The sequence below is a fragment of the Asterias rubens genome, chromosome 14 (genome assembly GCF_902459465.1).
Source record: "Asterias rubens chromosome 14, eAstRub1.3, whole genome shotgun sequence".
Taxonomy (NCBI): domain Eukaryota; kingdom Metazoa; phylum Echinodermata; class Asteroidea; order Forcipulatida; family Asteriidae; genus Asterias; species Asterias rubens.
In genome coordinates, this window is record NC_047075.1 from 5,811,517 (window position 1) to 5,833,518 (window position 22,002).

Here is a 22,002-nt window from a genome sequence, read left to right on the forward strand (position 1 = left end):
TTAGGGGGCCTACACTTATGTGCCCCGCTGTAGGTTTTTAAAAAATGTTTTCCATTTGTTTGGACGAGAGTGGCGCATGTTTTTTGCATTTACTCAAAATGTAGGCCTACTTTTTGATTTACAAGGATCTTTTGGGTGAAACTTTGAAGTGATTACGCCCAAACAGAAAGAGTCAGAAATTGAAATGTTTGATTAATTTGTTTTGTAATGTACGACGTATTCACTAGCCTATAATTCTTTAGAAGATCTTAGAAACCATGAATCCCCCCCCCCCACCCAGCCCACAACATTTCTAATATCATCACTTCAAAGCCTAGGGTTTCAACCAATTTGACCCAAAGGTTACCAATTTATGGTCGTTTACATGTCAGAGGTCAGGGCATTTTGACCGAAATCAACAAGAAAGAGCATGCCTTAGCGCGAAAATCGTTTATCGGATGGAGCTGAAATTTTAAATTTGAGCTTGTTGAGCCACGATTACCCCACAAACCAAATTTGAGCAAATTTGAAGAGGGTAGGGTTTAACCTATTGGGTGATTTGACACGGAATGACCCTACAGCGCCCTGGTCTAGTCCAGAACAAACCTTTTAACAGCAAAGGTCGCACAGAAAAGAAACCTTACTGACCTTGCTTTCCAGTTAATTCGCATCGGCTGAATGAATGAATGAATGAAGATTCAACTAACTTGTCAAATGACTCTCAGGAATCAAGCTACAAAACCACATACTATGCGTCGATTGTCATTCCAAATGACTGTCAGTCATCTTTTTTTAGTATTACATAAATGATGGATTGATGACACTTCCCTTACCCAACTTTGGTGCAGTTCTGGTGCACTTTTGGTGCACCGTTCTCTACACATAAATTTACCTATCCACCTTATTTCACTGAGAGGATGAAGTATAGCCTAGACTGCTACTTTAAAAACAAAGTTGGTGAACCGTTCTGATTTGAACACTTTGAATGAAATAAACCCTTTGCATTTTGTTCTGCAAGTTTATGTTTATCGTGAGTTTGATCCTGTACTTTAAATTTAAAATGAATTAAAGGCAGTGGACACTATTGGTAATTGTCAAGGACTAGCCTTCATAGTTGGTGTATCTCAACATAAATGCATAAAATAACAAACCTGTGACAATTTGAGCTCAATCGGTCATCGAACTTGCGAGATAATAATGAAAGAAAAAATACCCTTGTCACACGAAGTTGTGTGCGTTTGTTGGTTGATTTCGAGACCTCAAGTTCTAAACTTGAGGTCTCGAAATCAAATTCGTGGAAAAACGCTGGAAAATTACTTCTTTCTCGAAAACTATGCCACTTCAGAGGGAGCCGTTTCTCACAATGTTTTATACCATCAACCTCTCCCCATTACTCGTCACCAAGTAAGGTGTTATGCTAATTTTGTAATGAGCATATTTTGAGCAGCAAAATGCATGATTTTAAACTGGATGCCATCTGCAACCCTGCTGCACCAAAATGCCACCAAGTTACTGCACCAATAAATTACCACAAATTTCAAAAGACATCCCTGGTGCACAATTGGTGCTAATTTAAATAATTGGAATGCACCCAAACTAGCTGCAACAAATCAACACCAGTTTTGCACCTAATTCCTGGTGCCAAGTTGGTGCTAATTTAAATAATTGAAATGAAACGTAACAAAACTGCACCAAAAGCACCAAAAATTGAACCACCGGTGCATAATTTGTGCTAATTTACATAATTGGAACGCACCAAAACTGTACCAATATGTACCAATTTTCACATGTTCTGCCAAAAGAACACCAAAAACAGAGTGTGGTGCAGTTTTGGTTTACACCAATTTCAAAAAATAGCTGCACCAGAACAGCACTTGCGAAGTGCACTCAAACGACACCAAACTTGGGTAAGAATGATTTGTCAAATAACAATAAATATATGCGCCATCATGGTAGCCCGGCGCCTACTTCTAGAAACTATGCCTTGATGGTAATGCGCCCACCTTTTGCTCTTTTATTGGGAGGAAGGTTACGTTATCGCAACTAGGCCACTGTCATGGACTGTAATGAGACCGATGCGTGTAAACTATAAACATGCTATAATTAAGTAAGAGAGCCATTAACAGCTCAACAAGGTCACAGGTGGATACTTCTAGAACTATGTGGCCTCGAATTTATCATTTTTAACAATTTTTGAGGTTGCGGAGTGGATTATCTGGACGTCCCCCGAGTCAACTCAATGAGAGTTCTAAGGACACATATAGAGCCTAATAATTGGCGAGATTAAAAAAGAAAAAAAAGAGATTTGCGTTACTAACAAAATTAAAACTTTATAAAAGAATCAAAAAAAAGCAGAGGAAGAGATGTAAACCTAAAGGTCCTAGTTATGGACTCATAGAGTTATGACTATGAGGTTATGATAGACGATAGCCCATGATCATGATGATAGCAGAAAGAAACCGCATAGATAGTTCTAGGAGTAGCGCCATGGCATCACTAAACTATGGGTGCGTTCGTTTAGCTTCCCTGGGTACCGGACAGTGCTCACTCGGGTGAGCCCCTGACAAGAGCTAATCGTGCGATCACACTCGCCCTCTCGTAGTGACGTCATGCACCTGGGGCCAGCCCCCAAGTGACCCACTCCACAAGCAGGGCTGACTGGGGGCTGACCCGGGTGAGCCCCTGGAATGACGTCAAAGCTATTTGAACGCACCGGACCGGGGGCAGTCCGGGTCGACCCAGGGAAGCTAAACGAACCCACCCAAAACATCCATGCTGGGGATTCCATGGTATGGGCATTGCCCATGTGGCCAACAAAAAGCACAATTTAAATTAATAAAGCTACAGTACAAAGATGATAGTTGCGATATAATATAACGAGGAAAAGTTTCCGTATGGCGCCACCACTTTTTCATTCGATATTAAATAATATAGTATCTAATGAACCTCAATGAGATATCCCTTTTTGTAAAAATGAGTGAAAAGGTGGTGGCGCCATACGGAAAGTTATCCTATAACGTAACCCTCCTTGCCGTGTCGGGAGGAGGATACCGTTCTCGCAACTACAAACACAAAGATGGCATCAACAACACACTGACACTCAGTCTCGTAATTTATTTAGTTCCATCTATCTTTGTTTACACTAGTACAGTAGTACCTAGTACACTGTACTAGTACAGTAGTACCTAGTACACTGTACTAGTACAGTAGTACCTAGTACACTGTACTAGTACAGTAGTACCTAGTACACTGTACTAGTACAGTAGTACCTAGTACACTGTACTAGTACAGTAGTACCTAGTACACTGTACTAGTACAGTAGTACCTAGTACACTGTACTAGTACAGTAGTACCTAGTACACTGTACTAGTACAGTAGTACCTAGTACACTGTACTAGTACAGTAGTACCTAGTACACTGTACTAGTACAGTAGTACCTAGTACACTGTACTAGTACAGTAGTACCTAGTACACTGTACTAGTACAGTAGTACCTAGTACACTGTACTAGTACAGTAGTACCTAGTACACTGTACTAGTACAGTAGTACCTAGTACACTGTACTAGTACAGTAGTACCTAGTACACTGTACTAGTACAGTAGTACCTAGTACACTGTACTAGTACAGTAGTACCTAGTACACTGTACTAGTACAGTAGTTTATGGAAGATAGCTCTTTGCGGGCGACATGGGGCCGGACGAGAAAGAAGACGAAACCATCAATCAATCAATAATGAACAAAATCACTTACTTACATGACTGCGCAATGGACATTATTCCATGGTACATATATGGAGAAATAAGTGTCATTCACTGGATCGATTTCAGAGAGTCTGGGCAGCCAAACTGTCAAGCTCCCGTACGGCTATGTACGTGACACGCAGACGGTCGGCCGGCCTCCTCCGTAGTCTACATAATTTATGTCATAAGATGTGTGTCAGACAACTCGTCTGTTGGGAAAACCATCGGTTGGAGTAGACAACTCGACCGTTCAGTCAGCTCGACTTTGGGACAACTCGACAGCTGGTTGAACGGTCGACCTCCGTTACAGTACACACTTTTTACACGAATGTTCTGTATAAATGCTGCATTTCTAAAATTTTGTGAAAAATTGGGTAACCCCCTCCGGAGGAAGCTCAAGCAGGTGTGATTTCGACAAACCCGCGGGGCACGCCCATATGCGCCAAGTCAGTAGTAAATATAAACGGTCTCCGCCCCCTCCTTCAGAACGGTCGAGATTTCTCAACCGTCGAGTTGTCCGAACGGTCGAGTTGTCTCCACAATCGAGTTGTTCGAACGGTCGAGTTGTATGACAACCGTCGTCGAGTTGTCTGAATGGTCGAGTTGTCCCGACGGACACAATCCGCCCACCCCCACCCGGGGGGACACGCCCATGCACCGAGTCAGTACACTTGGTACTTGCTTTAATCCCTTATTTAACAGCCCCATCTGGGCTAAACTGGGAGGGTGGGAAAGTGACGTCAACAGCTAGGCGGATAAGGTGCCAAAAGAAAAAATTAAAGGTGCACTTTTTACAGGTGCAGGAAAAGAAGGAAAGAATTTAATAACAATATTGCCATGTAGAGGCTGCATTGCTCGGATGATGGCAGGGATGGCTGATGTTTGGAAGACCTAATATATAGGTATACAGTACGAACCCGCGACTACTGTGCACATAAGTCATCCGCACTCGTACCACTAACCGCATGCGGACGGTCGACGCATGCGGATAGTGTACGGGGGGCATCGTGTCGTGCGATGTTACGCACAGTGAATACGGGTGGGTTTTTATACAGCGGCGGTCTTTTTTCGGAGTGAATAATTCGACTGCCTTGAGAGCAAGGCTACCACACGTCTAATGAAAAGTGAGGCAGGGTTAATCCTAAAGAGGGCGCTATTGCAGGCCGGGCCGATTGTCACAAAATGTCGATACATAAATTGGCCGTTTTTCAAGATGAAAAGAGCATTGGGAATGCTGTTTCCGCCGACACGGTAATTATTAGTGGGCACTCTTTAATGAATTCGATAAAATGTTTCCGTGATTCATGTACTAATGCTAATACACTGCATTTTTAAAACCCAACTGTATAGTGATTAACATTATAAAATTATTAATTAGTTTTCTACCTCCACAGTGTGATGCATGTCGTGTCCACAAAACACTTGTAAAGTGACGTTGTTGTTTACGTTACTAAGGGCCAGTTCACTCCGTCTAGTCTCTCCATGGGCGCTTTATGGCAATTAGGCTACAGTAATAGCTACAGGAGTTAGCTGCGGCTTTTCTTAAGATGGTGCTTTTGAGACTATTGTATTGTAATCCTGGTGTCATATGGGTTTCCACTTCCAGTAGGATACAGGAAAAATTTCCACAATCAAACTATTTGTTTTAAAATCATCTCTACTAACCAAGCCAAGCAACCTTTATCGTAGGACTCTTGTGCGCGATGTAAACGGTCCCTAGATACAACATTTTTGGTTTTACTTGCCTAGCAAAGAGTCTCCTCTCCCTTGACCAAAACTTAGAAACACGTAAGGCTCCACTGGTTATTTGCACTTTTAAATGCAAAAAGTTTGGTATTTTAGGCATTTCTACAAGGTACAAAAATATGTCATAATGTTGAGGCCATATAAAAAATATTGACCACCGAAAAAGTTTCATCAAACACTATTTCAATTCACAAATCACGATGATCAAATCATGTGACTGAACATTCTGCTGAGCATTCTGGGGAAAAAATACAGAGGCTTAAAGAAGCCATTAGGCCCTACAAACATGTGCCTTATATTATTTTTATTTTTGTTGTTAGATTGTTTATTAAAAATTAAACATTAGCTTGGTGATTCAATTATCACTTATTATTTTTACGCTTTATTTTAAATATTAAAGCTATTATACACGTTCGGTACAGGGGGGAAAAAAGGTCACAGATTTACAAATAATTAACAGGGCTTACAGAATAAGGTAATGGTGAAAGACTTCTCTTGAAATATTGTTCCATGAAATGCATTACTTTTTGAGAAAACATTAAAACGATATCAATTTTTGATAGCGAGAATTACGGATTTATTTTAAACACATCTCATGACACGGCGAAACGTGCAGAAACAAGAGTGGGTTTTCCCGTTATTTTCTCCCGATTCCGATGACCGATTGAGCTTAAATTTTCACAGGTTTGTTATTTTAGAATATAAGTTGTGATACCTGAAGTGTGGGCCTTTGGACAATACTGTTTACCGGAAGTATATAATGGCTTTCAGGGGAATTTATTTTATAATTAAAAAAAATCGGATTTAAAAGCCAATAATTATTCACACATTTTTATTTTTTTTTTGCAAATTACCATGGTAATTTTTAAAATGTCATAAAAAATATTGTGAATAAAATGAGGACAACTGCTGGCTATAGAGTCATACACAGAGTCTGACAGAACACTTGCAATCACTGCAGATATTTCTGGCTTCACCGGGAAACCATTCTTTCTCGTTTGCCTTGAAAACAGGAAAAACTCAAAACAAATGGGACCAGTTGAAGTCAGTTAAAATTTCAATATCCATCAAGTTTTAATTTATGTTTGCATACTCAATATAAACAAATAAAGATAATTAGGGCATCGGTTGATATATAGCATCATTATTTTTTCCCAATTCAAAGAAAAAGGCATATACATGTACCGTAAAAACTGGTAAGAGGAGGATATAGGATAGATAGAAGCAAGACACTTTGACTTTGCACTTTATTGTGTGTTGAAATCTTAGTTAAAAGTTTAGTTTTGGTCTTAATTTGCGAGAGATATTCCACCATTTACAGTGGTACATGTAACGCAATATATGGAAAGGTTTGCGGTAACACTAACACCATGTCTAGATTAAACAGCATGCAGCATCAGACTTGGTGATTAGTCAGAAGGGTCCACTTTCTCCAGAAGACGATCAGAGTATATTTATATCCTGGTGTCACTGTGGGTTTTTAGTAGAATGGAATAACAGGAAATTTGTTTACAATCAAAAACTAATATATTTATATATTTTTTTAAATCATCTATCCAACCTTTTTACGATGACGTGTACTTGCACGGTGTTGAAACCTTAAAATTTGTGGTCTTAGGTTGCGAGAGATACTCCGCCATTTACAGCGCTAGGGGAGATGCAGGAGAGTTGAGCCGGATAACTTTCCATATCACGCCACCACTTTTTCACTAATTTTTACAAAAAAGGATATCTCATTGAGGTCAATTAGATCTGTATTATTTCATTTCGTATGGAAAAGTGGTGGCGCCATGATACGGAAAGTTGACCCACCCCCCAAATCACCACTATAAAATAGAGTGGTTGAGTCCATCTGCCCTATGTTGGTAGTGTACATGTATACCAAACTGTCTTTTTGGCTACAACAGAGAATGTGAGAGATAGGCCTAAGTGCTCAAAGTGGGCAGTATCTAAATTCCACTAAAATGTGAATTTTGGAACTCCAGATAAATAAGACCCTTTCTATTACTTATGTGTTTAGCGATGAAATTAGTGATAATGTGTCTAAAAGCCTAAATATTTTGTTTATTATGGTAACTTTAATTGGATCTCATTCGATGGTTATAAATCAAAATCAAGTCACATAATATACATGTAGGAGAATTGAGCGATTGGGAGAGTTGAACATAGGAAATAGCCATGTGATAAAATATAATTCAGAATTCATTAAAAAAGTTGTCGGGAATAGTTTTAGAATGCCAGTTTGGATCAAAGTATTATTGCAATTATGAGTTTCACTTTTACCATGGATAAACCAATTTCAGAAAATTATTTTCTGATTTCCAAAGTCCCATTGATTATTGTGGTGGTTCAACTTACCCACACTGGTGGCTCAACTTACCCATAGTCCTGGAGAGTTGAGCCACTTCGCCCTTTTCTTTTCAAGCATCTCCCATGAATAAACAATAGCAGTTGGTTCAATTATTATGTTATACTAAGTAAGTCAACACACTTTAAAAGCTTTACTTAAAGCATTTAGTTAGGGGATCCTGCATTTCATCTCTGTCCCAACTCTTCCGCCTATCTCCCCTCTAAATGCATGAACGACATTTTAGAGCAACGTCATATGTTTTCATTACTTTTTGGTTGGTATTTTATTGAATATTTGGAAGCTAGTATGGACTATGGCGTGTGAAATAAATCATAAATCTCATTCTATTAGGCCCTATACATTTTTGTGATATAAGACCTACATTGTATGGCTACTTGATTAGAATCCTGATATCACAAGCCATGACAGTAACACCTTCATCCCCCGTTCAGCACAAACACTTAAAAACATTCTGTTTTTTCCCCATTTCAGACCAGCTATGTTTGGTTACAGGAGATAAGAAACCCACTGCTATTTTTCTCTTTAATGTGTATTTATTACGTTTATCATAATTTATTAGTCTGCAAATATTTCTTTTCACCTAAAATATTGTATTTTTTTCAAAAAATTGACACGCCAGAATCCCAGATACTTGGGATTCTGTGGCGTGCCAATATGGGACACAACAAAATAAAAATAGCCTATTTTGGTTGAAAATAAAAAAGAAATAAAATCTTTGATTAACTGCAGACTTAATAAATTTTTGATAAACGTAGTTAATAATATGTCTACATTAAAGACAATTATAGGGGTTTCTTCTTAGCCTTCTTCCTTGAAAAGTGCAGCCTTCAAACAGTTGAAAAAGTATGCACTGCATGTGAGCGCATGGTTTGACTTAGGCAACAGGAATTTGTGTCAGGTGCAGATAGAATTATGTGCGAGTAAAAAACTGGAGATGAGGTCACTTGATCAGCACAAACAAAACCACTGATCCTGAACTAAAAATCCGCTTTGTGTACGATCACCCGAAAAAAAATTGAGATCCAGATTTGCGTCCGGGTATTTTTCAATCTCTGATCGGTCTCCTAATACCACGTAAACTTGATTTCAATCTGAGGGTGCTGTAATTTCTCTGCATCAGCCACACGGAATTCCCCAATAGATTTGCTACCACACTCTAACTTCCTCAATCAGGACAAAAAAAACACACGATCACAGACTAAAGTCTAAATACCAGGCTGATTGTCAAAATGTAGTCAGGATGCCCTGCGACACAGAGAAAAATGCGCTTGAAATGCCGTTGCAAAATAGCCGACATCTGGGTACCAGTCGCTGCACACTACATATAAAAAGGTCTATATAACGCATTGAAACGGTGGTTTGTATCTTGAAGTTTTTTCTAAAAAAACTTTGCCTGGGCGCACAGAGATTTTGTCCTGGTTCAATTTTTTGGAGAATTTTGTCCCCGCAGCGCCCCGGACAAAACTGCGTGTGGAGAACCCTGTGCTAATTGACGCAGGTGAAACTATAAATAATATATATATAAATAAGGGAATAAATTAAGGGTAGCGATGAGTTCTTTAACGGCCATTTAAAACAGGCAGGGTCGTAATTGCCAGGTGATTAAAGGCCTGAGCTGAAGGCGAGGGCCTTTATCGCACCGCAACGACCCTGCAAGGTTTTAAACGGCCGTTAAAGAACGAGTCACTACTCTTTTATTCCCATTCATAAATGCCTTTTTGGTTAAAGGCGTGATAAAGTAAGAAACTGTGTAAAACTTATCCGTTTCCGACGTGCTTGAGCTCTGTATGTCCGTGTGTTGCATTGTTATGACTGCAGAGATGCCTATTTCCGACAGTTTCCAGATTCCTTCGTGCGCGTATAGTCTTGCAAGACGTTTTCGTTTTCCTTTCACACACAGCGCGGCCAACTCGCCAACAGCATCAAGAAGCGGACTAACCGGTTTTAAACAGAGTCCAGCTGGTCATTATCAACCGTTTAAACACCCCCATATGACGCACTCTCCGCCAATAGGAATAGCGAAACTGTCTGAGTTATTTATGAATACCTTATTAAATAAAACGAAAATGCAAATTATTAAACACTTTGAGGGAGACTTTGACTCTAGAGTGAACCATATCAGTCAAATTAAAACAACTTTAAATGCAAAACGAGGTACAGCAATATTACGAGCAATAACTGGGAACTGATCTAGGGTGGAACTTAAACATTAAACACTTGAAAGACAAGTCCAGCATTAACTCACAACAGCGAAATTACTTATAATAAACTTACAGTAGTTGCCGGGAGACTGAACTCTTTATCATCCATACACATGGGCATCATTCTGCAGTATTCTGGGGCTTACTGCAGCCTTCTGGGGCTTACTGCGGCATTGTGGGGGTGCTGTAGACATTACATAAACCAATAATAAATATAGGCCTATGCAAAGCAAGGGGGATAGACAATACATAAACTGACAATAAATGCGAAGCAAGGGGGAATAATTTGTTTACTACCAAACAATTCCAAGCAATGGTACAGATACTAAATATAATGAGTAGCAATAAAATGAATCTAACAAGAAATTAAACTCCGAAGCTGTGAGCCTAAGGGGACCGAGTGTTGGAGTAGGTTCAACGGCCATTAAATAACAGGAACAACAAGAAAACAACATCTTGCAAAATTTACCAAATGAAGATGTGTTTATAATATCAGGAAAGTTTATGCTTAAAACTATCATAGTTGTAAACAAGATGGTTATTTATGGGAGATGATTACAAAAAAATACTCCAACTGAATTCAACGGAAACAGGAACAGAAATGACCCAACAGTCCTCGCTACATGAAACAGCTAAGCAGCCAACGCCCACCATACATGTATGTACGTCAGCACCCAATGCATACATGGCATTCCAAGAGCAGTTAATACAAAGTGAATAGGGGACAGGACAAAACTAGGAATACCGAAGAATTATACACACAAAAACACTTATCGATGGAGGTAACAGGTCTATAGTACATGTTTGTGCAATTGAGGGTTGTACACTACTCAAATGACATGCCCTACAACATGCCACCATCTGTTTTCAACACACTCACAGAAAGAATGTTTTTTTTATGTTTAATTGTAGCTGGTTAAACTGGAGATGGAGGCTAATGGGATGAGGAAAAATCTTGATGTGACGCAGCTTTTTCTTGCACACAAGTAAGTGATTCTTTCTTTCCTTGAACTTTAACGAAGGAAACAAATGACTGAACCTAAAGAAATGTTGTCTGAGCAATAATACCTCAACAGTATTGTCATTTCAACTCCAAAAACGGAAGCCTCCTATTATTTAGATGGATAAGGTCAAATGATGAGAAGAGGACTGCCTTGCGGGGCATTGGTGTTTGTAAACACAACTTTTCTTGTTTTAAATTGAAACTCCTGGGTATACATGAATGCTGTACACATTTAGTGTACTGTGCACAAGTTATACCCACAATGGTTTATTGTTAATGCATTTATTCAAAAGATAGATTTTAAAATTGCATTGGGAGAATAAATGAATGAACACATTAAAAAAGTCCTGCCCATTTCATTGTAGCTGTACTGGTAAGCATCCATGATAATGCACATGGGCTGACTATCATTCCCAATGTGAACCAGATGGAGTTTTGAATTCAACATTTTGTGGACAAGCTTGCCCATATCTTGCATAATTTTGCAATAGATGAGAGCAATGCAGCTGCTATACGCTGAGATGGATTGGCCAAATGCTACCCAATGTGAATGCACTATTATTTACAGTAGGCCCTACAGCTGAAAACAGACACAGTACAAACTCCAAATTCAGAAAGGGTGTTTTAATTCATGCTTCCATCACTTTGAACAAAAGTTAATAGAAAATTTTAATTTGCATTTTTGTTTAACTTAAAATCAACTACACACATATTTTAAATTTAAAAAAATTAAATGCCCTGCATATTGCACAATGGCTTTTAAAATCAAAGAGAAACACTAAGAAAAACACTGAACCAATCGGGAAGACACTAGACAACAAATGGAAATTAACCCTCCCCCCCAAAAAAAAACGTTTGAGTAAAAGAAAAGAAAAAACAAACACACGCATAACAAACGAACACACATAAATAAAACAACTAAACAAATAAATAATTATAAACCAACCAAAAAACAAAACAAAAAACACTAGTCCGAAACAGTGTCTGCCATCTTGACCAAGTTGTACACAACATTAAACAGCCGAAGAACTTTAGCAGTTCATCCTCGTCCAAAGGGTTGTTTTTATTAAGAGTGAAAATAGTTTGTATTGCGACTCGTCGCGCTTACGACGTGTTTGGTGAAATGGGTTGTGGAACTCGTCGTAGCCGCGACGTGTCTTAGGTCTGCAACGCTTGCGATGAGTTTCGTGAAATCGGGGGCAGGAAGTTACCAGACCCAAATGTCCAATGCGAAAACGGCTTGTCTGCTGCAACCTACATGTGTCCCCAAAAATCTCCAGTCTGTAATGTCATGTACGTTTTGTTTGGCTGTGGCCTAGAGCTTAGATTTGTTTGTTTTGTCAGCAAATTTATTATAGTCAGGAAACAGATTTTAACAAAGTATGATTTGTGTACAATTACACAGGAACCTTGAAACAGTTTGTAGTTTTGGAAGCTTCAAGCATCTGAATGAATTGTGGTTGAATGGCAACAGACTTCGACATGTTACCTGTTTGAAAGACAACCTCAGAATTTCTCATCTCTTCCTACAGGTGAATTGTCATGTTGTATAGTATTTAAACTTGATAACTTCATAACTATTACACACATATTTACTGGCAATTAGGTAGGCCTAACTAGTGTACGTCTATTCCCCCGAGGGACTTTGGGTGACCAGAAGAGGAAAGTATGTTCCCTCTTCTGGTCACTCACAGGTCCGAGGTGTACATGTAGACTAGTTACCGAATTATGCCAGTCAATATGTGTTTTATAAGAAATAAAATTGTTTTTTAGTTCAATTTTAATGTTTCTCAGGAGTTTCATCGGCTAAACACTAAAAAGTAAAAAGTTTTGTTTCACATAAACTACCCATGCATGAAGAATTTCAGAAATTGATGATGTACAGTGTAGAGGCCCTAAAGGGACAGGTGACCAAAAGGGTAGTGGTCAAATTATTTTTTACCCTCTATTATAAATTTTATAAATTTTTATTTCCCCCAAAAACACTTATTTGAGGGAACAAAAAAAAGCAAACTTGATCAGACTTTGCTATCAATATTACCAGCAGTGTTTGAAGATTATACCCCATTCTTAGTAAAATAACAAATCCCACTAGAGACTCACTTCTAGCATAGAGTATTTCTTACAATTTTACCTTAGAACAGTGCTCTTTCCATTGCAATGTGTACACACCACTCATAATTTATGTCGCATAAATTTATCTGAAAAGGATACCGTCATTGGGCTTTTTGGCAACTCAACAGCAAGCGTTGTTGAGTTGTGGTCAAAATTGTTTTTGTATTTATTTATCAAACATTGTTATGGGATGTAGTCAGGTGGCTTAGCGTAAAATATCAAGGTTACCATTACACGGCGGACAAAAGCACCATTTTTGGCACAGGGCCTCCTAAGGGTCTATTAATCAATATAAGCCGAGGAGCCCTCCGGAATTTGTAATAGTTTTTATGTAAATCACAAAATTTCAAAATGGCCGCCTACATAACAAAATATCACCTTTTTAATTTAATTTTTTTTTTTTTTTTTTTTATTTTTACAAATTTTGTTTGGGGGGAAGACCTCTGGTTGCAGGTTAAATGTGAATATAAAACAATCATGAATCATCTGAATATCTAGATAAAACAAAATTTTTAAGCAAACAAACGGTACTATCTCACACCACGGAGACTTCAATGAGTTCTCATTTTTTTCAAGTACAGGGGAGTGTTAAGTCTAATAAAAAACATACGGTGTACACAGTTTATACCACCTTTGTGGAAAGGAAAATCACACTCTTTCCCGACAGCTGCTACGCCTATAATGTACCAGCCATAACTTTAAAGACGATGCCAGATTGTATACGTGTTACATGTATGTTTCCAGTCGAGAGGTGCTTAGATGGGTAGAGCATTCAAAAAACAAAAAACTCTCCTATTCTTTGAGAAGTCCCCACTCCTGCTATGATCAAGCATGCAATGGATGTTGAGAGACAAACTGTAAAATGTCTTAGTCCATGACAAATCCAGTCAATACTTTGACCAACCTGTGTTCACCCTGCGAGAGTAAGCGTGCTACATGTAGGTGGTCTGCTAACAGAAAAGGCACTCTGGAATAATATTGGGGATGTCTCTGCTTGAAGTTTCTGGCCGGACCGTACAATATTTTTCTAAGAGGTAGCATTATCTGGTGTGGCTGACTTGCATCTGAAGGCATCCCACACACTAACTCAATAGGCAAGCCCACAAGATCACTCTCCTGTCTCTGCACATCTCCATGAGTGAGGATTTCATGCCCAGTGAGGGCCCCAAAGATAAAGAGTCTGCCACAGCTTGAAGAAACAATAATATGCAGAGGAGAAATCTCACTTTTATGTACTTTCATCTAAAACTGATCCTTATGGTCTAAACTAACTATGCTTGAAGTTTCATGCTTTTCTCAAAAAGTGCACAATCTTCCTAATATGGGAGCTTATCCGCTGTACTATTGGACCCGATCATGAGACAAAAACCTCATTTTCATCTTCATCGGGGCTCACAGAGAGAATCCTCCCCTCTTTCTGTATGTTGATTGTCTTGCATGAACTCACACTGATGTTCTTTGCCTTGAACCATGTAAACTACTCACGGAGGATGCCTGCTGTCCGCATCAGAGATGAACTCCTTGCCTTATCAATGATAAGTTTGAGAAGTTTTTCGCTTGGTCCTTTCCAAGACAACTCACAATTAATTCTCTGTGATCCCTATGATCAAGCTCATGAGCAGAAGAACATGATTGTGAAAGATTCAGGTGGAGCGTTTGGGCTCACAGAAAACCTGTTGTTTTTATTAGTGATGGATGCTCTCAGGATCAGATACTGGCTGCTGAAGCAACTTCAAGAAGAATGCCTTCTCAAAAATGTTAGAGATATCCGGGAGAACTTCCAGCAGAATGATCAGGGCCTCCCAACAGAGGAGATCTCCCAGCCACAGATTGTCAGCCTCTCAAATGCCATCAGATGAATGGGCAATCCTCCTTGGATTATTTTTCAGGTCGCATGTGCATAGATGAATCAATGGTAGCTGAATTATGCACCTTGTGGGCTTGGATACAGGCAGAGAAAGATAACTTTGTCAAGAATGTATGATGTGCGCAACCACTAATGTCCATGATCGGGGGATGATCGACCTCCCGCTCCACCACAAAACCAGAAGAAAACAATAAATAAATAAAATAATTTTTTTTTACATAGTTGGGACTTTACAAACAGTTGTTCTAATTATTATTATTATTATTATCATTTTTAACAAATATATTATATCCTGTAAATGGGGGTTATAATCTGTGCATGGTGAGCATTGTGATTATGTGAAACTAAAAACTGATAGGCCAGAAACCCCCTGTCTTCAGAATGTTTGGATCCGCCCCTAAGAGGGTGAGATTTGATCGGGTTAAACTAGGGGGGGGGGGTGCTGATTGAAAGTTGAGTTTCTGCGTTATTTAAAAAGCAAAAAAACATTTTAGTACATTTGTGTACTCCTATATTGTCCAACTACCTGTATTAAGTCACTTAGCAACCACCCTGAGGTTTTTATGACTCCCAGGACTCGAGAAAAGATATATTTTGTCATATTTGGCGGCCATTTTGAAATTTTCTGATGTACATAAAAAACAACAAAATTTCCGGAGGGCTCCTCGGCTAATACTTATTAATAGACCCTTAGGAAGCCCTGTGCCAAAAATGGTGCTTTTGTCCGCTGTGTAACGGTAGTTTCGCTAAGCCACCTGACTAATGTGAGCTGTATTTCTGTATTAATTTGTAAATACATTTCACCAAGTATTACTTCTTCCTTGTTCTCTTAAACTTCTCAAACATTTCTCTAACATAAAATGTATGTTTTTTATTTGATAGGATAATGAGTTAGTGAGCATTAGTGGGACAATTGGTCATCTAAGCTGTCTCCAGGTTCTGATGCTTCATAACAACCAGCTCTCTAAACTAGAAGAGACTGTTAATGAAATGAAGAAGATGCAAGCTCTACACACACTAAGTAACTATACAAATGTTGACTTTATCACGTGTACAATGGTTAAATCTGCCTTGATCCCTATAGCACATACTAGCGCATTCCCAAGCCATTGACCCGTGCCAATTACTCTAGAACAACATAGGCCTATTAATCCATCAAATCATACCTTAGAATGTGTTTTGAGCTGTTCCACCACTCAAACCTGAATATAATTCTCTCTTTTGTACTCTAAAGTCACCTGGAAGTGGTATTTTGTCAAAATAAAAGCTTTTGTCACTAAGATGTGTTTTGATGAGTGGAATGTGAATAAACATTTAACTAAGGTTCTACAAAATTTGTTCTTATTTTATTTACAAATTTAAGAGTAGGTCCCGACCCAAGAGGGCGCTGTTCGTGACGTCAATCGAGGCACGATATTTGAAGAGAAAATGTGTAGTCTGGCCCCGTACACTCTGTCTGGATACCTGATCGGTATGATGCTTACGTACAGAACTACGGTCACAAAGCAGACTGCACGCACTGTATGGCTGCTGTGCAGACGGTCCATCCGGATTACGGATTACCCAGCACGGTGAATCGCATGCAGTGCCAACACAAGATAGTGACGCTTGGCGCAAGCTAAAAACATGCCCTCAAACTTGAAACAATACCAAATTTTTTTCACGTTAGGCAAATGTGTGGTGTATTCCGAATTCGAAGCACGACGGCTTGAAGTGTTCGCTGCACGGCGCTGAAAAAGACGACGGACGGACCACTATTGGTCTTGTGAGTCTGACTTTCGCGGCCCACAACCACCTATACTTGGGATCTGCAGGAAATAGATGCCATCTTTAGTTGTTTTGCTGCATCCAGCAGCAATACACCTTGTCAGCATTGCCGGAAAAATGCAAGAAAAAAACTTGTTTTTTTAAATGTACAAACTCACGACTTGGACTTACATGTACTTTGCACGTGTGTTTACTCTACGCATTGCAGGCAAATTCGAGAGGGGGGTTCTATGTTTGATCGAGGCAAGGTCTGCCTCGATTGACGTCACAAAAGGGGTAGGTGGAGTCGCCCCCCCAAACAACTTTATCTATTTTTTAAACATATAAATCGGACAAACATTTACTAAAAAAATTGTTTTACTGTTCATAAACATACATATTCTTATGTTTAAAACAAACAAATTCTATTTCCAGGTGAATTTAAATGGGAGTGCTTTAAAGTATTAATACCGTCTCTAGAAAACAAGTGAAAAAAAGGGACTCAAACGACATGACTACACTCCTTTCAAATAAAGTTATCCGTTGTGTGACAACTAATTGAACATCAGGTGCTTAACAAACCTACTACATAAATGGTTCCATCTTTCTATCATGTGTGTCTTTTGTTACAGATTTATACCACAATCCTGTTGCCCAAGAGTATGACTATCGTCTGTTTGTTATCTTCAATATTCCAACACTCAAGTTGCTTGACAGAGAAGGTACATTTTTGTGGTTGATTTGGATTTTTAAGGGATTCAAGGCAAACTTGGTATCAGTTTATGTCATAACTTATGATTGAAAATAGTATTGCTATATCTGACCTGGATAAGGTACACGTAAACATGTATTGTATAGTTTGTATGATGTATGTGGAAAAAATATTCTAAAAAGAACTGAACTGAACTGAAATTATAATTAATATTCATAAATACCTCAGACAGTTTCGCTATTCCTATTGGTGGAGAGCGCGTCACGTGGGTGTGTATGAACCTTTGTTTATAACCAGACAAAAAAGTGTTAATTCATGGGCGTGACACGCGACCTTGCACCTGTTCTTATAAGACAGTTTCTTCATTCCTATTGGTCGAGAGCAACGGCTGAAACAGTTGTGCCACAACACGCGATACGGGCGACGCGCACAGCATTCCCCTATAAGGAATTGTTTCCCCGGGCGGCGGAGGGCTTTACCATTTCATAGCTGGAGGGGTGTTGTGTTGAAAGAAATCATTTAACAATTATAATTTTTGCATTTGTTTTACTTTTTGACTAAAAAGTGATGATGTTTTTGACCGAAAAGGTATTTATGAATGGGAATCAATGAGTGTTGAATCGGTTTTCAACTAGTGGTTTAAACCCGCTGAGGCCTGGTTCTTAATAATTTACCTCGAGTTCGTGTCGGTAAAATTATCAAGAACCAGGCCTCGTTGGGATTAAACCACTTGTTGAAAACCTCTTCACCACACATTGATTCCCTTAATTAATTCCCTTGGAGAGGAAGTCCTCAATTAAATTTTCTGTTAAATATTGTTTTGTTTTAGCAGAAACAACCAAATTTTTGCACCTCAATTTAAGGGTCCGAAAAACAGCAAACAGACATTGTAAAAGTTTTGTACATGTAGTTTGCTATGCCAGAAACAACAGTTTTCAAGCAGTAAATGCAATTTTGTGTTGTTCTTATGGATCGTTTAAACCATGAAATTTATTGACTTGCATGTAACTATTGTTCTTTGTAGAGGTTCATGGATGCGAGACTAGTGAAGCTGAACGCCACTTTAAACCTGATAAGAAACAAGCAAAAGATAGTGTAGCATTTGGAAGAAGAAGGTCTAAGTCTGCAGTCACAGATGCAGTAGGGTCCATGAATGCTTCAAAAGCCAAAATCCACACCACACTGGCAGGAGATTCTATCACTCAAAGCGACATTGAAAAGTAAATACATGAATCTTATTCTTTCCTTTATCTATTTTTTCTTTTTCCCCCCACAATAATGATGGCAAATGGGCCAACTTAATAGACCCTTCCAATGAAATATGGAAATTGCACATAGCGTGTGCGCACTAACGTTTTGGTTGGCAAAATGAGGGAACATCGCGCTGTTTTGTACACGACTAATGGCTGCGTGACGCAGACGCGGTCGTGCGTCTGCTCAGTGCACAACTCTATGGCGTTTGCCAACCAACAGGGTCTGTACGCATGCATGAATGTAATAAGCATATTTCATGGGAAGGGTCCATTCACTTTGTTAGGTCATGCTTTTAGGGTCTGTTGCCTTCAGTAAAGACTCCAGTAAACTGCTAGGGCCATATGCTTGTGGTGCCTCCGTCATCTACAGAAGTCCCACAGTGGGTCATGCCATCATGGTAAAATATTCATGTACAAGTTGGCACAAGTTGGCACGAGTAGTACAAAGTGACCTGTTTCTATAAGTGGTAATGTCTTTTGACAGTTATCGTGCAGATAATTACATCAATAACAGAAACACAAAACTACAGAGCATAATTAATATAAAGCCTTTAGAGTTTTGAAACAACAAGTATGTTTATTCTCCCATTATGATTTGTTGTTTATACCAAACAGTTCTCAACAGCTATCGGATATTAAAGGTGGAAGAAGGAGGTCAGCTATGCAGTATTCTCACTTTGACTGGTCCAAAGTTCCGCTGGCGCAAGAAAGAAGGACAAACAAAACATTTGACACTTCATCAAAGGCACAAATTGTCACGGTACGATTTAGATGAGGGACATTAGTACAGAAAAGTTTTTTTGTTGACCACAGATAATTAAACCTGAAAAACTCTGCTCTTGTTCATTATCGACCGCTGCAGTCCATGATTTTGTTTCCCTGCAATATTAAGCAATTTATGGCGAGGTTTTATGCATTTATAGAAACATTTGACTGAACATTTTGAGTAGTTGATGTTTGTAAAGAAAGCAATTATGATCAGATTGCCAAGGCTGAAACACATGTTGCAGCATCAAATTAAGCTCACGATGTTATTTGAAACATGTGTAGATGTTGTGATAAAACACAATGTTTTGTGCATGGTTGGTTTAAATTTATATCAAGTTTTGGGTACTTAAAAGGTATAAATTTAACAAAATATATTTTACTAAAGCATTCTCACCCCCCGCCCCCCAAGAATTTTTTTTGCAATTTAACATTTCCAATAATACAAAATACAATAGACAATTTATTCTATTACATTTTGGTAAATTCTAAAGATGTTTCTAAAGTACTGCAGCAGACACATCAAGGCTTGTTTTCCATGAGGAATCTTATAGGGAATCTAAAGGAATATACAGTTGACTCCCGGTATTACTAGCTCGCGTATTACTAGGTTCTGGTTACAAGTTTTTTTGCCAGTCCCAAAATGCCCCATGCATATTTGAATGCATTAAAATATGGATTATAGGAGCACGGTTCATGTAGTAGCGAGAACACAGTAATTTGGGCGGCATGTTACGAATAAAACGTTGTTTAAAACCCTTTTATGAATGTGGCAACAGGCACTGAAAAGGAAAAGAGATCGAACACTTTATGGCTGCATAGTATGAATGTGGCAACAGGCACTGAAAAGGAAAAGAGATCAAACACTTTATGGCTACATAGTATGAATGTGGCAACAGGCACTGAAAAGGAAAAGATATCGAACACTTTGTGTCTGCATAGTATGAATGTGGCAACATGCACTGAAAAGGAAAAGATATCGAACACTTTATGGCTGCATAGTATGAATGTGGCAACAGGCACTGAAAAGGAAAAGAGATCGAACACTTTGTGGCTGCATAGTATGAATGTGGCAACAGGCACTGAAAAGGAAAAGAGATCGAACACTTTGTGGCTGCATAGTATGAATGTGGCAACAGGCACTGAAAAGGAAAAGAGATCAAACACTTTATGGCTGCATAGTATGAATGTGGCAACAGGCACTGAAAAGGAAAAGATATCGAACACTTTGTGGCTGCATAGTATGAATGTGGCAACATGCACTGAAAAGGAAAAGATATCAAACACTTTATGGCTGCATAGTATGCATGTGGCAACAGGCACTGAAAAGGAAAAGAGATCGAACACTTTGTGGCTGCATAGTATGAATGTGGCAACAGGCACTGAAAAGGAAAAGAGATCAAACACTTTATGGCTGCATAGTATGAATGTGGCAACAGGCACTGAAAAGGAAAAGAGATCAAACACTTTGTTTTTCGAAACGAAACAATTTACGATAGGTTGGATTGGATATTACTTTTCAATGAATTCATGGTTTGTACACCTTTAGGCTGAGCCCGGTAATTTTTTACGGACATTAACATGATGAAATCTTCTCTGAATTGTTTGTAAAATCACGAACAAGTGAGATGTCTAGCTACATATACAATTTAGGGATCTTGTAACACTGCAAGCAATTGCTGAATAACACAAACAAAAGGTTGTTGTTACATGTATGTATACATATTTAGGCAATTGCTGATCAAGGTGGCATTTGATTGCAAGAAACGAGCTTTTGCTTTTGCTTAAAAATAAAAACTTTTCCTTGTTAGCCACTGCTGATTTTTATGTATGAAGATGTAAGCAAAAGCCTAATAACAATAATTAGGTTTTGCCTAAACATATTGTTATATGAATGTAAGAAACTGTTAATAAAAAAAATTAAACGAACATTGAATGATGGCAGATGAATCCAGTAAGTTGCATCTACATTAAAATGCAAGTTTAATGTACAGTGTAAACAAAGTATTAAATTCATATTCAAAAATATTCACTTTTACTTTGTCATCTTGATTTATGATGTACATGTAAGAGTGTTAAAAGGAATCACAAAACCAACAACAATCTTTCCCCAATATTTGTATGGGATTTTCGTATCTGCTGAAATGTTAAGAAAAGTCCTGTAAAGACACTGGACACTATTGGTAATTGTCTAAGACCAGTCATCTCACTTATTTGCATATGCATAAAATTACAAACTTGTGAAAATTTGCGCTCAATTGGTTGTCTAAAGTGCGAGATAATAATTAAAGAAACCAAACCCTTGTCACACAAAATTGTGTGCTTTCCGATGCTTGATTTCGAGACCTCAAAATCTAAAACTGAGGTCTTGAAATAAAAAAAATTGAAAATTACTTCTTTCTCAAAAACTACCTTACTTCAGAAGGAGCCGTTTCTCACAATGTTTTATATTATCAACAGCTCTCCATTACTCAATACCTAGTAAGGTTTTATGCTGACAATTA

The 22,002-nt window shown here is 38.5% G+C and overlaps 2 protein-coding genes across 5 annotated transcripts in view; one reads left to right on the plus strand and one right to left on the minus strand.

Annotated features, from left to right (window-relative positions):
• Nucleotides 1-3,883, minus strand: part of LOC117299102 — a 63,393-nt gene extending 59,510 nt beyond the window's left edge. For 3 of the 4 annotated variants that reach the window (XM_033782543.1, XM_033782544.1, XM_033782541.1), the window contains exon 1: nucleotides 3,730-3,883. The gene's annotated coding sequence lies outside the window, so the exon portion shown is untranslated. The remainder of the gene's footprint in view (nucleotides 1-3,729) is intronic. The other variant, XM_033782542.1, reaches the window with a different exon arrangement.
• Nucleotides 3,884-4,859: 976 nt separating this feature from the next.
• On the plus strand, nucleotides 4,860-21,526 carry LOC117299486 (leucine-rich repeat-containing protein 72-like). Its single transcript, XM_033783028.1, has 7 exons — nucleotides 4,860-4,970; nucleotides 10,950-11,023; nucleotides 12,446-12,572; nucleotides 15,905-16,043; nucleotides 17,401-17,490; nucleotides 18,505-18,700; nucleotides 19,349-21,526. The coding sequence occupies exons 1-7, from the start codon at nucleotides 4,902-4,904 to the stop codon at nucleotides 19,506-19,508; spliced, it is 855 nt and encodes a 284-aa protein (XP_033638919.1). The 5' UTR covers nucleotides 4,860-4,901; the 3' UTR covers nucleotides 19,509-21,526.
• Nucleotides 21,527-22,002: the final 476 nt, after the last annotated feature.

Bases quoted from the DNA above. Each gene is read 5' to 3' on its own strand.
- LOC117299486 (XM_033783028.1), top strand. From the start codon at position 4,902: ATGTCGATACATAAATTGGCCGTTTTTCAAGATGAAAAGAGCATTGGG. The intron at 12,573-15,904 runs GTGAATTGTCAT...TTTATTTGATAG, and splicing joins TTTCTCATCTCTTCCTACAG to GATAATGAGTTAGTGAGCAT. The intron at 18,701-19,348 runs GTAAATACATGA...TATACCAAACAG, and splicing joins ACTCAAAGCGACATTGAAAA to TTCTCAACAGCTATCGGATA.